The 24,575-nt window shown below is 38.1% G+C and overlaps 1 protein-coding gene across 4 annotated transcripts; it reads left to right on the top strand.

The window, feature by feature from the left end:
* The first annotated feature begins 6,792 nt into the window (after positions 1–6,792).
* casp10 (caspase 10, apoptosis-related cysteine peptidase) lies at positions 6,793–24,219 on the top strand. 4 transcript variants are annotated; one of them, XM_051119666.1, is made up of 11 exons: positions 6,793–6,932; positions 14,947–15,254; positions 15,404–15,509; positions 15,599–15,740; positions 15,908–15,972; positions 16,470–16,533; positions 16,853–16,909; positions 16,999–17,075; positions 19,043–19,139; positions 20,805–21,303; positions 22,917–24,219. In XM_051119666.1, exons 2-11 carry the CDS (start codon positions 14,947–14,949, stop codon positions 23,071–23,073), a joined length of 1,572 nt encoding a protein of 523 aa, XP_050975623.1. In that variant the 5' UTR covers positions 6,793–6,932; the 3' UTR covers positions 23,074–24,219. The 4 variants fall into 4 exon arrangements, with proteins under 4 accessions (XP_050975623.1, XP_050975621.1, XP_050975620.1 ...); XM_051119664.1 differs by lacking the exon at positions 6,793–6,932 and adding an exon at positions 6,984–7,345 and having other exon boundaries at positions 15,911–15,972; XM_051119663.1 differs by lacking the exon at positions 6,793–6,932 and adding an exon at positions 6,987–7,345.
* Positions 24,220–24,575: the final 356 nt, after the last annotated feature.

The raw sequence follows: 24,575 nt of genomic DNA, 5'->3' as shown, positions 1-24,575 counted from the left end.
GTTACAATGTACCCTGTTCGTAAACCAACAGCCTAACCTTTACGCTACGGATGAGAGCAAGATAGCGTTTGTTTGCTCTCTCTTAACTGGAAAGGCGCTCGAGTGGGCCACCGCGGTGTGGGACCTCGGACAATCCACTTACCCCACGTTTGCTACTTTCCTCCGGAGCTTTAAGGAGGTCTTCCAGCCTGCTCCAGAAGGAAGTGAGGCGGGTGAGCAGATTGTGGCGTTGAGGCAAGGACGCCGTACAGCCGCCGAATATGCGTTAGATTTTAGAACACTGGCGGCGCAAAGTGGATGGAATGACGGTCCTCTCAAATTACACTACCGCAAGGGACTTAACGCGGATTTGCAGGTGGAGCTAGCCTGCCGTGATGAGGGGCTTTCGCTAAATCAATACATCGACCTCTCCATCAGGATCGACAAGGTAATGCGGTCCCGTAAGCCCAGCCGGACTTTCCCTGCAACGTTTCAGCCTCAGCCGTCAGCCTCCACAAACCCTGAGCCAATGCAGCTGGGAACAACAAGGCTCACCGTTGAGGAAAGGGAGCGTCGATTACGTAACAACCTCTGTCTCTACTGCGGACAGGCGGGTCACATTCGCGCCACCTGCCCGACACGACCACCACGACCTCCCACCTCGGTGAGTGTTTCTAAATCCTGTTTGAATCGTTGCGAGATCCCTGTGATGCTTTACTCAGGCGGCTTATCTGTTAGAACCATGGCTCTGATTGATTCTGGCGCAGCCGGCAACTTTATTGACAAAGACTTCGTACATGCTAACCGATTGCCTGTTCTGTCTTGTGCTCACCCCGTGGCAGTGGCCGCCCTCGACGAGAGACCATTAGGGACAGGCCGCGTCAATCACGTCACCAAAGACCTCACCCTCCGTGTAGAACCCGGACATCAGGAAACCATCCGGTTCTTTGTCATATCCTCACCACAGTCACCCCTCATCTCAGGTTATCCATGGCTCAACCGTCACGAACCCAGGCAGGAGGAGTCATCACCCACTGCTCACCACACTGTCAGGAGCACTGCATCCACCCAGCTCCTCAGACACCACCCAAGCCAGCCACGCCTCCACCTTGCAGCACCATCCCCGTGGAATACCATGTATTCAGAGACATGCTGAACCGTTCTGTCATTGTGTACATGGATGATATTCTCGTCTACTCCAACTCCTATGCCGAACATGTCCAGCACGTCAGGTCAGTCCTCCAATGCCTTATCCAACATAAACTGTACACCAAGGAGGAGAAGTGTCAATTTCATCAGGAAAGTATTGCCTTTTTGGGGTACATCATCAGCCCGGAGGGCGTGGCTATGGATGAAGCTAAGGTCAAAGCTGTACAAAACTGGCCCCAACCCAGAACCCTTAAGGAGCTGCAACGGTTCCTGGGATTCTCCAACTTTTACCGAAGATTCATTCGCAATTTCAGCACGGTAGCTGCCCCACTCACAGCTATGGTCAAGAGGGGTGAAACCCGCCTCACCTGGTCACCTGACGCCCTGAGTGCCTTCCATGAGCTTCGGCAGAGGTTCACCTCAGCTCCTGTCCTCCGGCACCCAGATCCTCAGCTATCCTTCCTCGTTGAAGTCGATGCCTCCAGCACAGGGGTGGGGGCTGTGCTTTCACAAAAACAGGGCCAGCCTCCAAAGACCTTCCCCTGCGCCTTTTTCTCCCACAAACTCAGCCCAGCCGAAAAGAACTATGATGTGGGTAACTGAGAGCTCCTCGCAATTAAGCTCGCCCTGGAGGAGTGGAAGGAGCTCGCCGTCCTTTTGTCATTTTAACTGATCACAAGAACCTGGAGTACCTCTGATCCGCCAAGGTGCTCAACCATCGACAAGCGAGATGGGCACTCTTCTTTACCCGGTTCAATTTCACCATAAACTACCGTCCTGGGTCTCAGAATCTGAAAGCTGACGCTCTGTCCCGAATACACGAACCAGACCACGCCACCCATCCTCCATCCTCCCTGCCTCCATAATTGTCGCACCAGTCGCCTGGGACATCATGACAGAAATCACGGAGGCCCAGGTCCAGGACCCTCCTCCCGCAGACTGTCCAGATAACCTCACCTATGTGCCCGCAGTGCTCCGCCCACGCGTCCTCTCCGAGGTCCACATCACACCCAGCTCAGGGCATTCAGGAATCGAGGCCACGCTCGATCTCCTGCGTAATCGTTTCTGGTGGCCCAAAATGCGCCACAACACCATAAACTTTGTTAAGAACTGTGTCACCTGTTGTACCACCAAGACCCCTCGTCAACTACCCGCTGGCCTACTGCAGTCCTTACACAGTTCCCAAGCGCCCCTGGTCCCACATAGCAGTGGACTTCATCACAGACCTCCCCTCGTCCCAGGGTTACACTGCCATTCTGTCTGTGATTGACAGATTCTCAAAGGGCTGTCGCCTCATCCCTCTCCAGAAACTACCCACGGCCATGGAGACGGCTGAGGCACTCTGCAACTCTGTGTTCCGGTATTACGGCCTCCCAGAGGATATCGTGTCTGACCGTGGCCCACAGTTCACCTCTCGCCTCTGGTCTAATTTTTCCGTCTTCTGGGAGTTAATGTAAGCCTGACGTCAGGATATCACCCGGAGGCCAACGGTCAGGTTGAGAGGCTGAACCAGGAGTTGACCCGGTTTCTACGCTCGTATTGCCACGACCGCCAGGAGGACTGGAGCCGTTACCTCCTCTGGGCCGAATATGCCCAGAACTCAATTCGTAAAGCATCTACTAACCTAACACCTTTTCAATGTATCCTAGGCTTCCAGCCTCCCTTATTTCCCTGGTCAGGGGAGCCGTCTGACTTACCCGCGGTCAACTCCTGGTTCCAACGGAGCGAGGAGACCTGGAACCGAGCCCACGTTCACTTGCAAAGAGCTGTCCGCAGAACCCAGGCCCAGGCGGATCGCCGACGTCGACCCAACCCTGCCTACGAGCCCGGCCAATGGGTCTGGCTCTCGACCCGGGACCTGCGTCTCCGCCTACCCTGCAAGAAACTTAGCCCCAGGTACGTGGGTCCATTTAAGATCATACGTCAAATCACTCCCGTACCGTTCAGACTTGCTTTACCACCCGAGTACCGCATCTCACCAACTTTTTATGTCTCCCTGTTAAAGCCCGCTGGCCCCCTGGATGGGGGGGGGATCCTAGACGAGACCGCTCCACAGAGACCAGCCCCCCTGCTCATCGACGGCGAGGAGGCCTACCGTGTCAACACAATACTGGACTCCCGACGCCGGAGCGGTCACCTACAGTACCTGGTCGACTGGGAGGGTTACGGCCCCGAGGAGCGGTCCTGGGTGCCCGCCGAAGACATCTTGGACCCCTTCCTCACCATGGACTTCCACGCTGCTCACCCAGATCGGCCAGGGCCCCGACTCAGGGGTAGACCCCGGCGTCGGTTGCCTCCTCGCACCAGGAGGCACTCGCGGGGGGGGGGCTCTGTCACAAGCGTGATCTCTGTGGCTTCCCCTGTCCCGCGCCAGCGGGAACCCTCACCTGAGTTTTGACTACGTTTCCCACAATCCCGTGCCTGGGGCCGCTCTCTCCCGGTTCCGGGTCCCGCGGTTCTCTTCCGCTTGGGCGGCCATTTCAGCACGCCTAGCCGGCGCGTTCATCGCAAAGTTTTGTTGGTCATGCCCTCAATCCTGAGCGTTATTTATCGGACTGCCTTTTCTGTTGTCAACCGGACTGTTAACCTTGTTTGTGAACCTTTGCTGCCTGCCCTTCGTCGACCCTCACTATCCCCACGGACTATTGCTTTTGATCGCAGCCGGCCCCGACCCTTTGCATGGACACTTACTATCCCTTTGGACTTGCCTACGCTACTCCAGTCTGCTGGTGTTGACCCTTGCCTGTTTGTTTTGTCCGATTTGAATAAACTGTTGCATATGGATCCAACGTCTCAAGATTCGTCATTGACCGTGTCACAATATCACACAATCCTGACTTTATTTCTCAGAATTGCGACTTTATATCTCGGAATTCTGACTTTATAACTCGGAAATGCGAGTTTATATCATGCAATTGCGACTTTATTTCTCAGAATTACGAGTTTATATCACACAATTATGACTAAGAATTGCGACTTTATAACTTGCAATTGTGAGTTTATATCTAACAATTCTGAGAAAAATGTCAGAATTGCGAGTTTGTATCGCAATAACCTTTTTTTAAATTATTATTCAGTGGCGAAAACGGGCTTCCATATCAGACTTGGGTTAGTTGAATATTTCTCAGAATAATGTATTTTAAGTAAAAAATAAAATATGGACAAAATATGAATATGAAACATGAAAATTAGCCCTAATGAACACAGAATGATTTTAGAACCATTATCAGTCTAGAGGCTTTGTCTCATGTGAGTAGACTATATTTAAAATATATATTTTAACAGTGCTGTTCATTAGTTTACATGTAAAACATTTTAATTAGAAAAAGACACAAACCTGGTAAAGTCACCATGCTTACTTTGTCTGGGTTTTGAATCATCAACTTTTAAGTTGAGGAAATGATGAGAGAATTTTCATACTGTGGTAGAGTATAGGAAAGTTTTGTTGGGAAAGTACTGAAGGCAGGATGGTAAATATGACATTTGCACAACATTATGAAAGTAAATGTCTGATTTTAAAGTCCTGTTTTTGAATGACTTTTGACCTTTTTAAGTTCCTTCAGGCCAAACAATATCTGCATAAAAGCCAGTTGGACCTTTAATTGTTTTTGAATGTTTCTTGGATGCGGCTTTTTCAGCATGTACCAGGTAATCCCACAAAATCCTTCCCAAAGAATAAGGTTTTGTTTTTGTTTTTTTTTTAATGAAAGGTTTAATAGATACATCATCTAAACTACAGTTTTTCCAAAGCAGTTCAATTATTTTTTCTTGAATATGTATGATAAAAATGACTCTTTTTTTCTACTTGTATTTATTATAAAAAAAAAAAAAAAAACACTTCTGTTGCAACAAAACATTTTATGTTTAGAAACATTTTATTCTTGGAAACTGACTAGGATAGGCCCTGTTTTAGTGACAGCACATAACTACTGTTGAAGCTTTTGGAGTACTATAGTGAAAAGAGAGGAGTGCAAAAGACTGCCTGAGGAACAAAAGGTGTCCGGTTGGCCAAACTGAAACGGAATTTCCAGGGCAAGAATCTTGACAACATTTGTGTTTGTTCTTATCATTTCCAGTCAGGTAGGTGAAATATTAGGCTAATATCTTAATTAATGCTGCTCGTACATATCTTTATCACCTATTAACTTTAGTTTGTCAAAATATTGCGCTCTTTCCCCCTTACTAAGTCCTTCTCTATATGATTTAGCAGCTTCCACACGTTTTTTTGTTTGTTTGTTTGTTTGTTTTTTACCGTTAGCATAAATTAGCAGAACAACACATTCAGTAGTGGATTAACCATGTAATCCATGCTGCTGTTTACATCCGAGTATCGCCAGTATAGCCGCGCATCCAGGTAACTGACCAAATCATGACGTAAGTGCAAACCGTCTATTGTAGATAAGATTTGTCAACTTTTTAAATTTTTTGACAATGAGTGGGAGTTCATAATAGTTTTCTATATAGATAGTTTTCTATATTAAATTAAAATCAAACGTAACCACAAAAACTGTTCATATATTCAAAAAGCATATTGTTTCTCCTTTGAGAACCTAAAAACAACAAAAATGCTTTCCATGTATCTAAAATACATTAAGATTAGTGTAAAACGTTTTCTTTTTTTTTTTTTTTTAATAAAAAATATTATTATTGGCATTTGTAATGCTAAATTCAAAGGAAAACAAGACCCCAATACCCTGCATTTGTAAGTTAAAGTAATTTCCGGATGAAATGGAGCAGGGATTCTCACCTCTGACCCTCGAGGTACACTTTGAGTTTAGCTCCAACCTTAGTAATCCTGAAGACCACGATTAGGTTGTTCATTAGAGATGGAGCTAAACACTGCAGGACTGTAGACCTCGTGTTGAGAAAACCTGAAACAGAACTTCGCCAAAGTAAGTCTCTCCATATAAGTCCATATGGAGACACCATTTCAGACAACAATAAGTCATTTGGAAAGTTTTTATCTTAAATCTAAAAATAAATCTTATTGGAATGTTTAACAAGAAACAACAAAAACGCTCACACAACAATATAAAAAACAAAAACATCAAATCAATAATAGAGTGATCCCAACAAATTTTGACCTTATTTCTTGCATAACCAAATGGTAAACTACAGCTTTTGCATAGCTAATTGGAGGAGGGAAAAGAATCTTGTACATAAAAGTAAAGAAGGTTTTTTTTTTTTTTTTTACATTTGGTCTTTCCTACATTTATTTTATACTACATTATATTTAATACGTGTATAACTTAATACTGTAATTTCAGTAAATAATTAATATTTGTAATATTTTTATTAACATACCTTGTAGCAAGGTGAAGTTTAGCCAGTGAAAACACAAGAAACCAGTGAAGCAATGGGAACTGCATCCTAAAAAATACTCGTTTTTAATTGTTTTGTTTTTTTTCACTATTTATTTTTCCTTATATTAAATTTCAGTTACAACCAAGATGCATGCTGATTCAAGTAAGTATTGTTTTAATCGCAACTTATTTTTTTACTGTTAGTTACGTGAGGCAAAAGAAGTTAGAATGAAAAATAACCTGGAATTCACAGCATTTAAACAAGAACTTGCGTATTTTAAAGGCTTCTTATTGGATCATTTAGGGTAAACGTCATATCACGCAACTACTTTACGCAGAGCTTACGAACTAGTAGCTACGCCTTGTGTTACGAATAACTGGTGCAACCGAATAATGTATAAATTACAAAGTATCCAGTAGCACGTCTGTAGTTTGGACGTAACGTTCTAGGTTACATAATAACTTTATAACGAATGGCCGGTGCAGCCCTACCCTGTAGAGGTAAAAATCAAATTGTGAATATATGAAAATATATCCAGAAACGTTTGTATTGGATATGCAGTCATTACAAGCCATTACAACAACAACAAAAAGCATTTTCTCCAGTGTTCCTTGCTTGCCACTTCGAGTCAGGGGTAACTCACACGCTTTTGCAAGCTTGTGGTAGAGTAGTATTTTGGAGAGTATTTAATAAGCGGTTTAGAGGTCATCGCTGTTTCGCTCTGTGTGTATAATATCGAAAACAAAAGTAACTTAACCCCGTTTAGTAAGGAAGTAGTGAAGGAGGCGTGCCCACAAACTACTTTCGAAATGTGAAGTTTGAGAAAGTTATGTTGCATATAAATATTCGAGACAAGCTCTGACATCTTCACAGTCAGACCTAAGGTTGCTCTCTGATGACTTCAAATACAGAGGTAAGAGAAACTTTGTATGGATCGTGATTTGATGATGACTTCCCGGATATGAAGTGTGTACAGACATGATGAAAAATAGTGTTTTTTCTACGATAAGACTCGTAGGATAAGCTTTTTGTTGTTGTTTTAATTGTCAATGATCAAAGCAGATCAAAAAGTAAAGAATGAATTTGTAATTCATTGTTTTGTTGTTTGTTATTTAAAGTGACGAGTCACGTCTCGTGGAAGCTCCTATAGCCTGTTTGTTGTTGCAAATAAAATTAATGAATTATTCGTCGCAGGTGCCACGAACTACATTTATGGTGGTCACACAGATGTAGAATATGGGTGTGAATTCCTGTTGGTGCAAAACACGGTTCTGTTCCACTAGGAGCAAAATTCGAATTGTTTAGTTTAGGTTATACTGTAAGAAATTGGTTTCCGTTGACCAAAAAAGACTGATTGAAATGATTTCTTCAGTGGTCCTTTCTACAAGGGTAGAATCGTTGTGCCAGTAGGCATGGTAATTGTTTTGTTTTATGAGTAATTCATTTATTAACTTAATTTCACTGCCATACAAAGAATCCATTAAGCCCCTGTATAGCTGTTTAAAGGTTCTCTAACTCTCTCTTATTTCCGTAGTTTAGTTGGGAAAGGATTAAAACACAACATTACAACACAGCGTATTTCCTGAGGATAACGTGGTTTCATTTTTGCCTGTACTATTTCCATGAGGTTATGATTGTGTTATGATTTAACTTAATTCATCTCTCATTTCTTGTGAATGGGATGCCAAAATAAACAAACGACTCTCAGTACTCTTATCTCAACCTAAGTGTTATTAGAACAGTGTCTGATTCAGTGAAGCTGTTTTACTTTGTGCTGGGCTGATTAATTTTGGATAAGATATAAAATAATACATGGCTACTATTATTGATATTTGCTTGAAACTTTATCTACTGTAGCTAAAGCTTAAAACTTATCTAGAAATACCGTGGCCATGCGTGTGAAAAGCTGTACTGTATGTGTGGCACAAGTGAGTCACTAAGAGTGACTAACACCAAAGTGCTGTTGAACAGTAACAAAACATTGCGACACTAACCTAACTAGATTTTAGTAGCATGACAGTAGTCCAGGCATTTTCGAAAATTACGGCTTTTCCAGTAACAATATAGATTTCAAGTAAAAGCTGAAGCATAACCAAACCTGTCTGAGCTGCAGGATAACACGCTTATCTCCGGTTTCACAGAAAATGCTTAAGTCTAGTCCCAGACTAAAATGTAAGTCTGAGCTGTTTCAACTAAAAGAAACTTGCACTGATTATTCGTAAAATGTGTCAGTGCCCTTGTTTTGTATCAAGATGCACACCAATAATGTTTTTTCTAAGGCATGTTTGTAAAAATTACTTCAAATGTCCTAATTGAACTATGGCCTAATCCTGGCTTATTCTAAGACCTGTCTGTAAAACTAGCTGTTGGCCTACCAGTTTAAGCTTAGCTTAATTAGCACATATATATATATATATATATATATATATATATATACATACATACAGATGCACACACACACACATACACACATGTATACTCAAACCAATCAGGCACATTAATCCCATTAATCCTAATCAGTGTCGGTTACTTTTAAAAGTAATACATTACAGTATTAAGTTACTCCCTAAAAAAATAACTAATTACGTTAGCTACTTTTTATGGAAAGTAATGCGTTACTTTTCTTTTGCGTTACTTTTTAAATCTGGGCAGGGCTTGCTTGTTTGTTTTTAATGTAAAAAGTTCTATTTTTGGCAAATGTAAAAGCCTTTTCACATCAAAAGCCTGAGGCTTTGAGAAAAGTAAATTCATGTCTGTACAGTAGAATGCAGAAGAAAAAATATCTCTTCAGCAATTAAAAAAAAGGAAAATAAATGTTAGATTATCTTGAGTAATTTTTGGTTGGCAGCAAAGACATGGGTTAATAAAATGGTATTAAATGCATAAAGAATATTTGTATTACTTAACATATTGAATTATTGCGGTTGAATTTCACTGTCTTTATTCATTTAGAGGAATACTGAATCTGTTTTTGTGAGTGAGATGAATTAATGCATGTTCACATTTATTCTAGAACTAACATCTTGCTCCCGATTTCTCTCAACATGGGGAAATGAAAGCTTTTAATCAGTAAATGGGGGGCGGGGGAGTAACTGGCGTTACTTATTTGAAAAAAGTAACTCTATTTTCTTGTCAATTAAAAAGTAATGCGTTACTTTACTAGTTACTTGGAAAAAGTAATAATATTACGTAACTTACGTTACTTGTAATGTGTTACCCCTTACACTGATCCTAATATTGTGTTGGTCCCCGTTTTCCTGCTTCTAACACAACTTTAAGGACAAAATGTTTACTTGCTGCCTAATATATCTCACCCACTAACAGGTGCCAGGATGAAGAGATAATCCGTGGTATTCACTTCACCTGTCAGTGCCCTGGTTACAAAAAAAAAAAAAAACCTATGCTGGTAGGAATGTTTTGACGCTGGAATGCTGGTTAGGTAGGTTTTGATGCTGGTTTAAGATGGTCCTTAGCTGGTTTATGCTGGTTCTTTGCTGGTTAATGCTGGTCAAGGACCAGGCTATACCATCTAACCAGCATCCCAGCTTTAAAACCTAACAGCATATGCTGGCTCTTCATTGGTGTGTATGTGTGTGTGTGTATATATATATTTCTATCCATCAGTGGTGTGGTGTTCTGAAAGTTTTTTTTATCACCTGTTTTTAATCAAATGTAAATTTATGTGTAAGTTGTTTACTTACGTTTTTAAATTAGTCTTTCCATTAACATCATGTTGTTCATTCAGACCGATTAGTCAAAGGTTAAATGCGCAAGGACACAAGAAGCGGGATTTATTGCATAAAACAGTCACAGACGATCATTTACAGTCATATCCAACCATATTGCATTGCCTCCTCTCACATAACTTTCCCCAGTTAATTCTCAAATACCCCCACCAAACTCACTACACACTAACAGGGGGTCTGTTAAAACTCAGTAGGCTCAGGGGAATATTACTACATATGATATTAAAAGTCTAAAATTCACTCGTTTTTATAACATAATACTGTCCAGTAGGTAAAGTTACAGCAGAGACTTGCCTCCCCTCGGTCCATTGACTTTCTACAGAGACCCCATAGCGTGATAAGTAAATTTCTCTTTCAGATATCACTGCTTTGTGGCACGTCAAAATGAAACATGAAATGTCTTAAAAAAGTGAAGACTGGGTTAGTTTTTAGTAAGCATTCGGCTTGATGAAATGAAAGATGTATCTTCGCGCCTGTGAAAGTGTTTACAGGGCTTTTATAACGATGACCAGAAAATAGGTTGACTATTAATGACAGCTGAACATCTGTTCACAAATAAAAAAAGTGTCTTTTTATGTATTTATATTTATATAGCCCGCCTTGTTGGCAGAGGCTGTTTACATTAACTCCACCCACCAACAGGTGATTGGACTAGTCAACAGTATAAGACGCTCATCATACATCAGTTCCAGTTGCACAGATGGTAAAGTGCGTGTTGAAGCCATTTTTAACGCTATTGACCTAGGTTCAAATCCACTTTTTGACAAACTTTTTTTTTCTCCCTTTTCAAATCAGATATCACGTCGGTGAGATATGTATTTTTAATAATAATGAAGGAAATAATCGAAAAGTTGAAAATAAAGTATTGGGTAGGGCTAGGGTTTGGCAGTTTTATTGGCCCAAAAAGGTGACATCCATTTAATAATTTGAATTAGAATTTACACTTAATATGTTATTATTGCATACTATTTTATAATATACTACAGTGAGGTGCAGATAGTTGTCACTATGTGCAATAAGCAGTATACAAATCCTGCTAGGTGTAAATAGAATGTACAGTATGTGCCTCCTCATTTTAAAACACCACTGCATGCCACTGATATATACATATAAACACACACACAATTGTTATGTGGTTCTTTTTGGTGGTTAAGGTGCTATATAGCACGACTACCCCTGTTTCGTTGTTTAAAGGTTCTCTATCTCTCTCTTGGTCTCTGAGTTAAGTTAGAGAAAGCATTAAAACATGACATTACAACACCGCATATTTCCTGAAGATAAAGTGGTTCTCAGCCTTTTTGCCCCCAGGGGCTCCCCATGAGGAAATATCCCAAGGCCCCCAAATGAAACTTTTTGACCTCAGAAAAGCATTAAATGATTCACAACAGCTTTTGCCATTGTAGTAAATCCCTATAGCAAGCGTATGTGAGTGGAATAACATATCTAAAATCTAAGGTAGAGAATTGGGTTCCTCTTATGGTTCTATAAGCACAATTTGACAGCATTTGACTACACAGCACTTAAAGTGGTTCCCTAATGATTACAAGCCAGTGAAACATTTTAATGCTTTTTAGCACCAGTTTGGCTAGTGTGTCAGTAGGAAATATCAGTTTACATTTCTAAACATTCATTTTGCCATTAATTATAATAATCCAGTGAGATTTTAATGTGGAGCACAGGCTGTTGTCAGACTCCTTGTGCAAACAGGGATCTGATCTCTCCATCATTCAATCCAGTCTGTCTTAAGAAACAGAAAAAACGGAGACAGACTAAATCCAGAAGAACTGTGGCAACATCTCCGAGATGCTTTAAGAGACCTACACCTACAAAGCTACAGTACTGTTAAAATTTTTAGGCAGTTGGGCACATAAAATGAGGATGCTGTCAAAAACAGTGTCATAAATAGATTTTCTTTATAAAAGAACTTCTATTAACTAAAATAAATCAGCATTTGATGTGACCCTCCTTTGCATTTAAAGCAGCTTTTGCCCTATGTGCACTTGTGCAGAGTTTTTCAGGTAGCTTTGCAGGTAGGTTACTTGAAAAATCTTGGAGACGTTGCCACAGTTCTTCTGGATTTAGTCTGTCTCAGTTTTTCTGTTTCTTCATGTCATTCCAGAGACAGACTGGATGATGGTGAGATCAGATCAATGTGGAGCACTGGCTGTTGTCAGACTCCCTGTGCAAACAAAAATCTCACTAGATTATTACAATTAATGGCAAACAGAATGTTTGGAAATGTAAACTGATATTTTTTTACTGACACACTACAGCAAAAGATAGAAATAACTTACTTTTTTAGCTTGTGAAAGTACTAGTGGCCTAAAACTTTTGCACAGTACCGTATATATATATATATATATATATATATATATATTTATACATATAATTTTTTCTTTTGTAAAAAATATATGAGCTTATATTTATTAATATTGCCAAAGCTTTACAGATGAGCTGCATCTAGCGAGATAGAACAAAGCACAGTGACAACACAACAATGACAGTGCAAAACAATGTATATAATTTGAAATATGAGAAAGACATCCAGAACAGACATTTTAAAAGAAAAATATACATAGAAATAAGGAAGAATTTTAAAGTAAAAGAAAATTAAAACAAAAAAATTAAAAAAAAAAAAAAATTGAAAAGTCATTGCGTTCACCTAATAAGAAGGGCTGTTTTTCAGCGGAGACCTTTCTTCCTGTGACAGCCACATTTTCCTGTGTTAGCAGGTTACTATGACAGGGTTGTGTCTGCTTTTTTTTTGTTTTGTTTTTTTTAAAATCTGTCACTGTGTAAACTGCCATGTTGGTGTATTGTCTTTTTGGGGTCAGACAATACTGCATTTTATTTTACTTTGCTGTTATGTTTCCCAATCAGATATAATATTATAGCATTTGTTCTCTAATTTGATTACCTTGGCAGTATTTTACTGTACAAAAACGAAATTGTTAAAAGAATATGTTAAAAAAAAATTCTTTGTGGTTTTTGCCCATACATTGAAAGACATTAATATTATTGCACTTTCTTCATGTCAGAAATCTAAAAAACCTGAACAGAGAATAGGCATAATAAAGAAAAAGTATTAAAAACGTAGTTAAACTCTCCAAATCACTGTCTCGACCTGCCATATAATGAAACCCCAGCACCAATAAAACCACTGTGCATGATGTCATCATGGGTGAGGCCCAGTTTCATAGTCTGAGCCAGGGGGTTACCAGTGTTTGTGCATTTACATTAAGGTTTGGAATGAAATGAATTTTAACAAAGTACTCTTACACATGTCCTTATTAAGAGAAAATTCACCCGAAAATGAAAATTTGTTGTTAATTTACTCACCCGTTATGTAGGGGAATTTGTTTCTTCAGCAGTAAAGATTTTTAGCTGAAACTGTAGTGCTTGGTGATTCATAAAAAGCAAGTCAGCAGCTTTCGGTTTTTGAGAAGAAAAAAACTTGTCAGGCATTACAAAATTAATACCTATGACTACTGATAAAGCATTGAGGTCTTATGAAGTTAAACAGTTGATCTCAAAAAGACACTCAACATTATTTAAAGCATTACTATAACCTGTAATTCATAGCCTCAGGCAACGGGGAAGTCAGATTATTTTCTGTCAGCTCATTCTTTTGGACAGTTTATTGCATTCACCAGTTTGTTTACATAACCACACAATGATGTAAAGCATATGCAGTTTTAAGAGAAGTCTCAAACCTGAAATGTTCTGAGAACACACTATACTTACCTCAGTGACCTTTGAGCTTAAAACATAGAAGATTTATTTATTTATTTATTTATTTATTTAAAAGGAGTTAGAAGCGTGCTAAGATGACATATTGAGGTTTCCGTAAATGTCCAGTTGAAGCTTATCATATGTGACCCTGAACCACAAAACCAGTCTTAAGTAGCATGGGTATATTTGTAACAAAAGCCATGGGTCAAAATGATCTACACTTCTTTTATGCTGAAAATCAGTAGGATATTAAGTAAAGATCATGTTCCATGATGATATTTTGTAAATTTTCTACCTTAAATATAAACTTGATTTTCTGATTAGTAATATGCATTGCTAAGAACTTTATTTGGCGACAACTTTAAAGGTGATTTTTTTTTTTTTTGCACCCTCAGATTCCAGATTTTCAAATAATTGTATCTTGGCCAAATATTATCCTTTCCTAACAACCCATACATCAACGGATAGCTTATTTATGGATAGCTTTCAGCTTGTCAGTGACCTTTGACCTTAAAACATAGAAATGTGCTTTAAGGATTTTTTTTCAAGGAGCTAGAAGCATGCTAAGTTTCTATAAATGTATGTGTAACCCACAATTTGTTGTGGGCCATGACGCAAAAATGGCTTTAAAAAATAAATCAATTGGTTTTGAAATACAAATAACTTAAGGTAATAATAAATGAATAAATAAATAAATAATTGGTCATAGACCCAGCTCTACAATTTTTAAACCACTTACAAATAACCCAAAACAGAGATGCCCAAACTTTTTACTACAAAAGGTAAATAATCTGTAATAAACCAAAACTAAATGCTGTGTTATATACTATATTAAAATACATTTAAAAAAATCTAATTCACTTACATTCTCTACATTTCAGTGCAAAAATAAAACCAAAAATGTTTAGATTAGATGTATCTCTTGTGATAAGGATTCATCTTCAATTTTATTCACTATGAGATTGCCTGTGGTAAATTTACATTTAGTAAATAGTATGTAAAATAAATGTTCAGCTGTGTTATGCATGTCTTATAGATGGAGATAAATTTGGAGTTTCAGCGGGTGCTGTTAAGAGTGCAGGAGTCTCTCACAGGCGATGAGGTGCAGGACCTGGTGTTCCTCTGCTCTGATCTGCTAAATTTGAAAGACCTCAGCACCGTGACCTCAGCTGGAGAGCTGTTCACTCTTCTGGAGAACAGGGACCTGCTGTCATATGAGGATGCGTCTCTGCTTCTAGAGCTGCTCAGGATCATGAAACGGAACAGCCTGATCCGCAGTCTAAATTTAGATAATTTTATGCCAGCCAACGGCACAACATATAGTCAACAAATCTCTCCATACAGGTGAGGATGCAGCTACTAATAGAGACGTGTCTGTTTAGGTCAAAGGCCAGAATGCCAACTTAGGAAATATGTACTACCTATAGAACCTCAAAAAGTCTTTATCGTTCTTTTGTAATAATCATCAGTATATGTTTTTTTCTGTATTTCAGACAGTTGTTGTACGAGTTGTCAGAGTCCACCTGTGAGCAGGACCTGAAAAACATCAAATTCCTACTGTTGAAAACACTATCACGCAAAAAACTGGAGAAGGACACTGTGAGAGACACCTCTCTTTTGTCACATCTCTGCATGTGACAAAACTATGATGTTTGGCTAAACTTTCTATGTATAATCATGTCTTTTAGACGCTGTTGCAGTTGTTCTTGGAGATGGAGAAGGAAGACCTTTTAGATGAAAATAAATTGGACAATCTGCAGAAAATTATAGCAGAGATCAATCCCAGTTTAGAAAAAAAAATTCTTCAGTACAAAACAGATAGATATGAGTGTGAGTGGCTGTTTTATTGTTTCATTATCAATTTTGTTTTGGCTAAACTATTATAAATCAAGACTGCAGGGAGGAAATGGCTTTACGCATAAGCTACAGTGTTAAAAGTGTTGAACCATAGAATTAAACAATAATTTTACAGATACTTGAAATTTTTCTGTCTTCAGCAGGTGGAATGATTATTGCTCAGGAGATCGGGGATATTACTCCTGTGCTGTACACACCTGCTACGGTATAACTTCTTTTGCCTAATTTGCATTAATAGACATATGTTTGTAGCTGTTTTACTCATGCCCATGCCACATCTGTGGAACACAAGAGGAAAATATGTTTGTGGTCATTTCCGTGTGTATGCATGAATGAGGTTTAAGAGCTCGAGGGCAAGATTTTCAGATGCTTATTTTACTCATCAGACATTTTTTTTTAATGATTTTTCTTAATCTTAATGTGCTCACCAAGGCTACATTTGTTTGATCAGAAGTACAGTAAAACAGTAATATTGTGAAATATTATAAAAGTTTAAAATAACTGTTATTCTCTTGTAAAATGTAATTTATTCCTGTGTTGGCAAAGCTGAACTGTCAGCATCATTACTTCAGTCTTCAGTGTCACATGATCCTTCAGAAATCATTCTGATATGCTGATTTGCTGCTCAGGAGACATTTATTGTAATTATAATATACTAGTATTTTTGCGGAAACCCCATGTCTTTCTCTCTTCCTTCTACAGCCCCCAGGGCTGGCATCACTTACATCACTTACATCACTTACATCACTTACATCACTTACATCAGGTAAGATTATTTTGCATGCTTTGCAGGAAATAATGTTAAAAGAACACCATGTAAAACAATGAACAACTCATAAAAGCAGATGTCAGTTCTGTAGCTGCTGTCGTGCTGTACAGCTGGAATGTAAAAGATGTGTGTGGTTCACTTTATCTGTATAAACAGATAGAGGTGTCCCTATAAAGACTCAAGCCACTTGCAAATTTGGAAAATACTCCTTTAACATTTTTCTCAAAGGAAATGAAAATCATCCATATTGTAATATACAAAACAATAATGTCTTAAATACAAATCTGTATTTGTATGCCATTGCTCTTTTTGACAGTTGACGCACAGGTAGACAGACTAAGTCTGACTGAAGGTGCTGCTGCGATTAGCAGAGGTACTTCTGTAAATCTCAAATACAACATCATGTTTGTTCTTTGTTTGTGACCTAAACTGAAAAACAAAAATCTTATCTCTGTGTTTTAGATCAGAGCCAGCATGCGGATTTGCACTCGGTGATTGAAAACAAGAGTTTAGGCTTGCCAGGGACTGAAAATCTAGATGTAAGATCAAGCCTTTTATACATTTAGATGCTCAATACATGTTTAGCATAATCAGCAGCATTTGTGGCATAATGTTGATTCTTACTAATTATTTTGACTCATTTCTTGCTAAAATTGAGGTTACTTAGACAATAGAAGTGAATTACTTTTACTAAACCCTGAATGTACCTTTAAAAGTTCTGCCTGCTGTTATCAGTGGTAGAGCAAAACTTTCATGAAAAATTAAAATTTTATACAATTTTTGTGTTCACTTGGGAATTGTTTTCATTGGTTTCCATGTTAAATTAGGGTTAGATGCATTAGGATGTCATGACCATATATAGAATAGGAAGCAACGTGTATTAAAGGAGAAGTCCACATCCAGAATAAAAATTCACAGATAATTTACTTGTCATCTAAGATGTTTGTGTTTTTCTTTCTTCAGTCGTAAAAAAAATGTTTTTTGAGGGAAAACATTTCAGGATTTTACTCCATATAATGGACTGCTATGGTGCCCCGAGTTTGAACGTCCAAAATTCGGTTTAAATGCGGCTTCAAACGATCCCAGCCAAGAAAGAAGGGTCTTATCTAGCGAAACGATTGGTTATTTTTATTCAAAAAATACAATTTAAATACTTTTTAATCTTAAACGCTCATCTTGTCTTGCTCTGCCTGACCTGTCGAAAAACTCCCATTGTATTTTCTCCCTCAGCTTCAAAAATCATTTCGAAATCATCCTACATCACTGCAGAAGTACTGACCCAGTTTTGCAAAGTAAACATGCAAAGAAGATCAAACACCCTTAACAAAAAAGGTAAAACGGCGATATAGGACGATTTTGAAGTTGAGGGAGAAAATGAGATGGGAGTTTTTCAACATACACTAACTGTCATGAACCGGAAGAAAAACAGAGTTCAGGTAGAGTAAGACAAGATGAGCGTTTGAGGTTAAAAAGTATATAAATTGTATTATTTTTATTAAAATAACCGATCGTTTCGCTAGATAAGACCCTTCTTCCTCGGCTGGGATCGTTTACAACCACATTTGGGATCGTTTGAAGCCGCATTTAAACTGCATTTTCTTTACAGCTGAAGAAAGAAAGATATGAACATCTTGAATGACAAGGAGGTGAGTACAGTACATTATTGTTCTGTACTGTACTGTACATTTTTGTTCTGGAAGTGGACTTCCCCTTTAATTAGGAAGCTTATCATATGTATGTACACTGTAAAAAAACAATTTGTTGAGTCAACTTAAAATAATTTGTTACCTGGCTGCCTTAAAATTTTTAATTCAGTCAACTCCAAAACAGTTTATTTAACTTGAAATGTTAAGTTATGCTAAGTGACAACTTAGATATTTGAGTTGATTCAACTTAACATTGTAAGGCAGCTGGGTTACTTACGCAGCTTTTAAGTTTAACAAACACAAATATCTAAGTTGTTAGTACAACTTAACATTTCAAGTTGACTGAACAGGGTAACAAATTATTTTAAGCTGACTCAACAAATTGTGTTTTTTGTTTTTTACAGTGTACAAAGAGAATGCATGATGTAATACACTAATGGGACAAAACATTATGACTACTTAAAGGTAGTGGCCTCTTTCAGCAGAATACTTTCACTGCACACTGTTTAGGAATGATTTGAGGAACATAATGAAAGTTCAAGGTGTTGTCATGATCTCCAAATACTGCAGAGAAAAGACATTCACTGACATGATACAAACACCGTCACTACAGGGGAAATGAAGATGCGTGGGTTGAAACCACAGCTGCTGATTAAGAACGAATGGATCGACAAAGACAAGTGTTATATGTCCACAAAGATACTGGAAACCAATAGAAGTTTTGTTCGGCCATGATCTGTTTTGCTAACTATATATTTATACTATATTATGTTATACTGGACTCTTGTTCTACTTGTTCTACTGTTCTTGCTGACACCAGTGCTTAAACACTTGTGTCTTTTGTGTGGTTGATTGAGCAGTATGAGATGAAGGGGGACAAGAGAGGAGTCTGTCTAATCATCAACAACCGTAAATTCAAAACACTACGGACCAGAGAAGGAACAGACATTGACAAAGGTTAGTGTAACAAACACACTTGTATAAACCAGTCACCAAACACACACACATGCCAGTAGGGTTATAACCATCATAATACTACTAGCATGTTTTTCATAGAGTACAACAATGGAAATGTATTTTTTTCATAGGGGAACCCATTTTTAACAGTATCTTGTAAAATCCTTAAAGGGGTCATCGGTGCCCATTTTCGATATATTTTTGATATGATTCTTTAGCGTCTTAATGAAAAGTCTATAATATACGTTGGTTAAAAATTCTCAATGGTAGTGTAAAACAACACCCTTTTTACCTTGCCAAAATCAGCTCTGCAAAAATCATCCTGTTCTGGTTGAGGCTGCTTTAAATGCAAATGAGCTCTGCTTGCCCCGCCCCTCTCTTCTCTCTGTGGAGTGACGAGCCTGTTTATTTTAGCTGCATTTAGCCGTGTTTAGCCACAAAACTTGCTAACTAGCACATTATTAGGAAAGGCGATCGCAAAGATTCATAAAAAAAACCCTTATACTCACGTCTGTTGTAGGTGAAACACCACAATGACAGGCATCTGAGAATGGCTCAAACTGAAAAAGGGGATATTATTAATTTTTACAGATTAATTAAAAACCACTGCATGTATTTTAATCATTATAGGGTAGATTTGTACACACACTGCCAACACACATTAATGTTCAAACAACATTTGCTGATCCTGCTCCCCTCTGTCCTATCTACAAAAATGCATGGAAAAAAAACAAAAAAAACATTTACCCATGATTCTACAAAGAAAATTCCAACAGTCATCTGCAGGAAGCAAACAGTGTCAATAAAAAGCACAGTTAATGTTGCAATTGAGTCTCCCTAAACTCTCAAACCACATAAATTAGTGCTGTCAATCGATCAAAAAAAAACTAATTAATTGCACATTTTCTGAAATTAATTGCAATTAATTATTATTGCACTTTTTTATATTGCAATAAATCCACATTCAGGCTTCAAATTAATGTAGAAACAACATAAAGACAGTATATCTTTAATATTTGTTAAATATTTTTTATGACTGAAGGCGAGTATCAATGATACCAGTGTTACTATGTTATCTCTAGGAAATTGTTTTTTTTTTCCTAATATTTAACCATTGACTATAGCCATTCAACATGGCTATATGATTGAGATAATTAGAGATAATTATATAATTGTATAACTGAGAGCTATCAGTTTTAAAATTTATTAATATGACGCAGATCTGACATGCATGCTCGTAGTTTCATTCACGCTTTAATAGGAAATGATAGTTCAAAAAAAAAAAAAGAGACAGAAGCAGCAGTTATGAGTAGGGTCGCCAACCCTAGCTCTGCCCCTGCGTTAACTTTTAAATATTATTAATAATGACGTTAAACTTGAAAAATTAATCGCCTGTATTAACACGCTAATTTTGTCAGCACTAAAATACATGCATATTTTGCAATTAACTTACATATATGTTTTTCTATATTTATAACCAGCATCTTTGAATTAAGTTTAGCAATTACCTTGAAGCTGGTTGGTTTGGTTATAGTTTGTAATTCTTTAACACTAATTAACTCTATGCTGCAGAGACCAATGCTCAACCAATAAGAGTCATGTTTTTGGTCAAATGCACAGAGCTGCTGCTGTTACATAAACTTGTGTCCATTTTTGTCTATATAGAAAGTCTAGAGGTTGTGTTCCAGTGGTTGGGCTTTGAGGTCCTAACCAAAGAGGACTGTAATAGACATCAAATTCTGCAGGCGATGAGGTACCTGGCTGCGCGTGACCACACGACGGCGGATTGTGTGGTGTGCTGCATGCTGAGCCATGGACAAGCAGAAGGCATCGTCGGGGTTGATGGACGTATTGTCACCTATCAGGAGCTGGTAAAGACCTTGAGTCCAAATTATTGTCCCTCACTTTTCAAGAAACCCAAACTGTTCTTCATCCAGGCCTGCAGAGGCACTGACAATCAGCCAGCAGCATTTCCTCAAATTTTCTCAGAAGATAAGGACATGCCAGTCAGCGATGCAGCTGTACCTGCAGACTCCATACCTGAGATGGCGGACTATCTGTTAGCCATGTCCACTGTACCACACTATGCCTCATACAGGGAAATAGAAAAAGGAACCTGGTTTATACAGTCCCTCTGCCGCAACCTGAAACTGCTGGTGCCAAGGTTAGCAAGTCTTTCACACTGCTGGAAAATGTGGCCCAAATCCAATTCTTTTGCTCACGTGTGTCTCAGATCTGTTTTTTTGCATGACAGTATGAACAGCACAAAGCACATGAAATTTGATCTTTTCAATTCCGATGTGTGCCACTTTCTACTAAATCTGTGGTACTAAATCTGATACAGATCAAATGTTTTGCAATGCGAAAGTGTGAACAGTCATATCATGTTATTCATATCAGTCATATGCATGTTTGTTATTTAGTACTGACCTGAATAAGATATTTCACATAAAATATGTTTACATATAGTGTAACACAAGAGAAAATAACAGTTGAATTTATAAAAATGACTCAGTTCAAAAGTTTGATACTTAATACTGTGTTGTTACCTGATTGCTGTTTTTTTTTTGTTTAGTGATAGTTGTTAATGAGTACCTTGTTTGTCCTGAACAGTTAAACTGCCTGCTGTTCTTCAGAAAAATCCTTCAGATCCCACAAATTCAGCATTTTTGTATTTCTGAACCCGTTCCAACAATGTCTGTATGATTTTGAGATCCATCTTTTCACACTGAGGACAACTGAGGGACTCATATGCAACTATTACAGAAGATTAAAATGCTCGCTGATGCGCCAGAAGGAAAAACAATGCAATAAAAGCCGGGGTTGAAAACTTTTGAACAGAATGGAGAATGTTTGCATTTAGTACTACCCTTCAGAATCTACAAAAGATAGTTACTTGTTTCCTAGAAGACAAAATAATTTAAATGTAAATCTTCAAATTCAAGAAGTTTTTTAATGCATTGTGTAATGCAAGTCTCTTAATGCATCGCGTTTCTTTCTGGAGCATCAGTGAGTGTTTGAACCTTCTGTAATAGTTGCATATGAGTCCCTCAGTTGACTGTCCTCAGTGTGAAAATATGGATCTCTAAATCATACAGTCATTGTTGAAAAGGGTTCAAATACACAAAAAATGCTGAAAAATCATAGAATTTGTGGGACCTAAAGAATTTTTCTGAAGAACAGCGAGCAGTTTAACTGTTTAGGACAAATCAAGGGGATGTAAACTTTTGAACTGGGTCATTTTTATAAATTCAACTATTTTTTCTTGTGGACTGTAAAGATGTAAACATCTTCCATGTGAAATATCTTATTCAGGTCAGTACTAAAAAACAGTAACATGCATTTTATATGGTAATCCCTCTTATTTTGGTAAAATAACATTTTTAATGATTCTGAAAGGGGGATGTTAACTTTTGACCTCAACTGTACATATACAGTACCCAGAGTTATCAAGACAGTTGCGAAAGGTAATCAATGGAATTGTGATGTGTCAGAACAACTGTATTTACAAGCAAAACATGAGGGCTTGTATCATAAAAGTTTCAAAACTCTTCTGTCACATCCTTGTCTTTATTTTTCATATTGCCTGCAAATATGAAATAATGAGAATGAATGACTCTTACGAGCCAGTCCTTTTAATGAATCACACAAAAGGCTCAAACTCAAGTAGGGACTGGGTGGATGGGGTTTCTCCACTGTCTGTAACTGTGTCTTAATTTGACTCTTGACATTGGTTGGATCCCTAATCTTGTGTTCCTCTGTCTTATGTACATGTAGGGGTTTCGATCTGCTCTCCATTCTGACGCAGGTGAACAGCGACGTGAGCAAAAAGACGGACAAAACCGGTTTGAAGAAGCAGATGCCACAGCCAGAGTTCACCCTCACCAAGAGAGTGGTTTTCCCTCCACCCAAAACTCACGTACCCCTTCCATAATGTCCTACTGCAGTCCATGAGACCTCTGTGACAGCATATACAAACGTTCATCAGCGATGTTTACATGTTGACCTAGGTGTTGTGATTATCTTAGGAAAATGAACTGTAAATACTATTCACATCTGGTAATTTATACTTCCCCAACAAAAAATATATATTCTAGATATGTTATATAATAATCAAATGTGTTTTTACAAACTTGAATGGACCTTTCATGCTATCCTCAGGCATGAAAAGAGCATGAGCATATATTGCACACATAGGGATGCTACTGGACATCCAAATGTAGAATAAATGTGATGTTTTGATATTTTTTTTTTGTTTTGTTTTGTTTTGTTTTTTTTTTCCTTAAATTTCCTTAAATAACTGTTTACATATTTTCAGTAATGTGTATTTTCTTACAGGTCACAGATAGTTGATATAGTGAATACAGAAGCCTGATGCGTTGTCTTATTGACGGAACAGTCCTGCACAGTCATGAAGAAGTAATACATTTCTGAAAACAAGAGGGGACTGACATTTCAATGTGAAGGGAAAGGCTGCTGTAAATAATGTTTAGTGCCCTCTGTAGTCTGTATCCTAAAAAAATAAAATAAAAACAGTTTGGTGACCTACTTAATATTCAGGAGACTTTAAAATTGAGGAAAGAAAAGTAAGCCTTATTAGAGAGAAATGAATACAGCTGCACACAAAGAAATTGAACACAGAACTACATTATTATTATTTTTATTTTTACAATTTACTGCAAAGATTTTTGCCAGCGACCAACGACAACTGTTGTACCAAAAACGTTTATGCAAGTTTTAAACACTTGAGTTATTTTATGTAATTGAATGTTTAAGTGTGACAGTCCCTTACGAAAATTAACCATGGTTTTACTACAAAAAAAATATATATATATATATATTTTTTTTATTTATTTTTTTTTTTTACAATACTTAAATGGTATACTTTATGGTAACTACAAATTACCCATGGTTTTGGTATTCTAACCATAATTTAAACTTGGTATTTGTAGTAAAACTGTGGTTACTACACTTTTATTATAAAAAAAACCATTGTTAATTTTCGTTAGGGGTTTGTATGATGTTACTAGTACAATGTGAAGCTTCCTGTTATTGTGCCAAAATAAAGCTTAAATCTGACTCCAATTGGTTGCAACCATCTACTGTTAAAAATAGCTTACAACCAATCCCGCAAGCCTACGAATGGCGGAGCCAGAGATCGTCTTATAGAAAGTGGAGATACCACACTCGAAGGCAAAATGTGTCTACACGAATGGCTGTGTTAGAAGTGAATGGGCTGTGCCGTAAATCTGTCGCAAAATCATCTGTGATTTCTACAATTCACTGTCGTGCCAAAACGAAGTACAGATCAACTGTGGCGAGCTGTTACACACAAAAGCAGTCTACATCTCCTTCACTGACTTTCATTCAAGAAAAACACATTCGAGTCTCCTCCTCGGGATTCTGCAATGTTACGCATTTTAGCGTAACACTGGG

The sequence above is a fragment of the Labeo rohita genome, chromosome 9, assembly GCF_022985175.1.
Source record: "Labeo rohita strain BAU-BD-2019 chromosome 9, IGBB_LRoh.1.0, whole genome shotgun sequence".
Classification (NCBI taxonomy): domain Eukaryota; kingdom Metazoa; phylum Chordata; class Actinopteri; order Cypriniformes; family Cyprinidae; genus Labeo; species Labeo rohita.
The sequence above is the reverse complement of the archived record's forward strand: the minus strand, read 5'-3'. Positions and strand labels throughout refer to the sequence as shown.

Coding starts and splice junctions, on each gene's coding strand:
- casp10 (XM_051119663.1), top strand. Junction 15,741..15,907: donor CAAAACAGATAGATATGAGT/GTGAGTGGCTGT, acceptor TTCTGTCTTCAG/CAGGTGGAATGATTATTGCT. Junction 19,140..20,804: donor AGGAACAGACATTGACAAAG/GTTAGTGTAACA, acceptor TTGTCTATATAG/AAAGTCTAGAGGTTGTGTTC.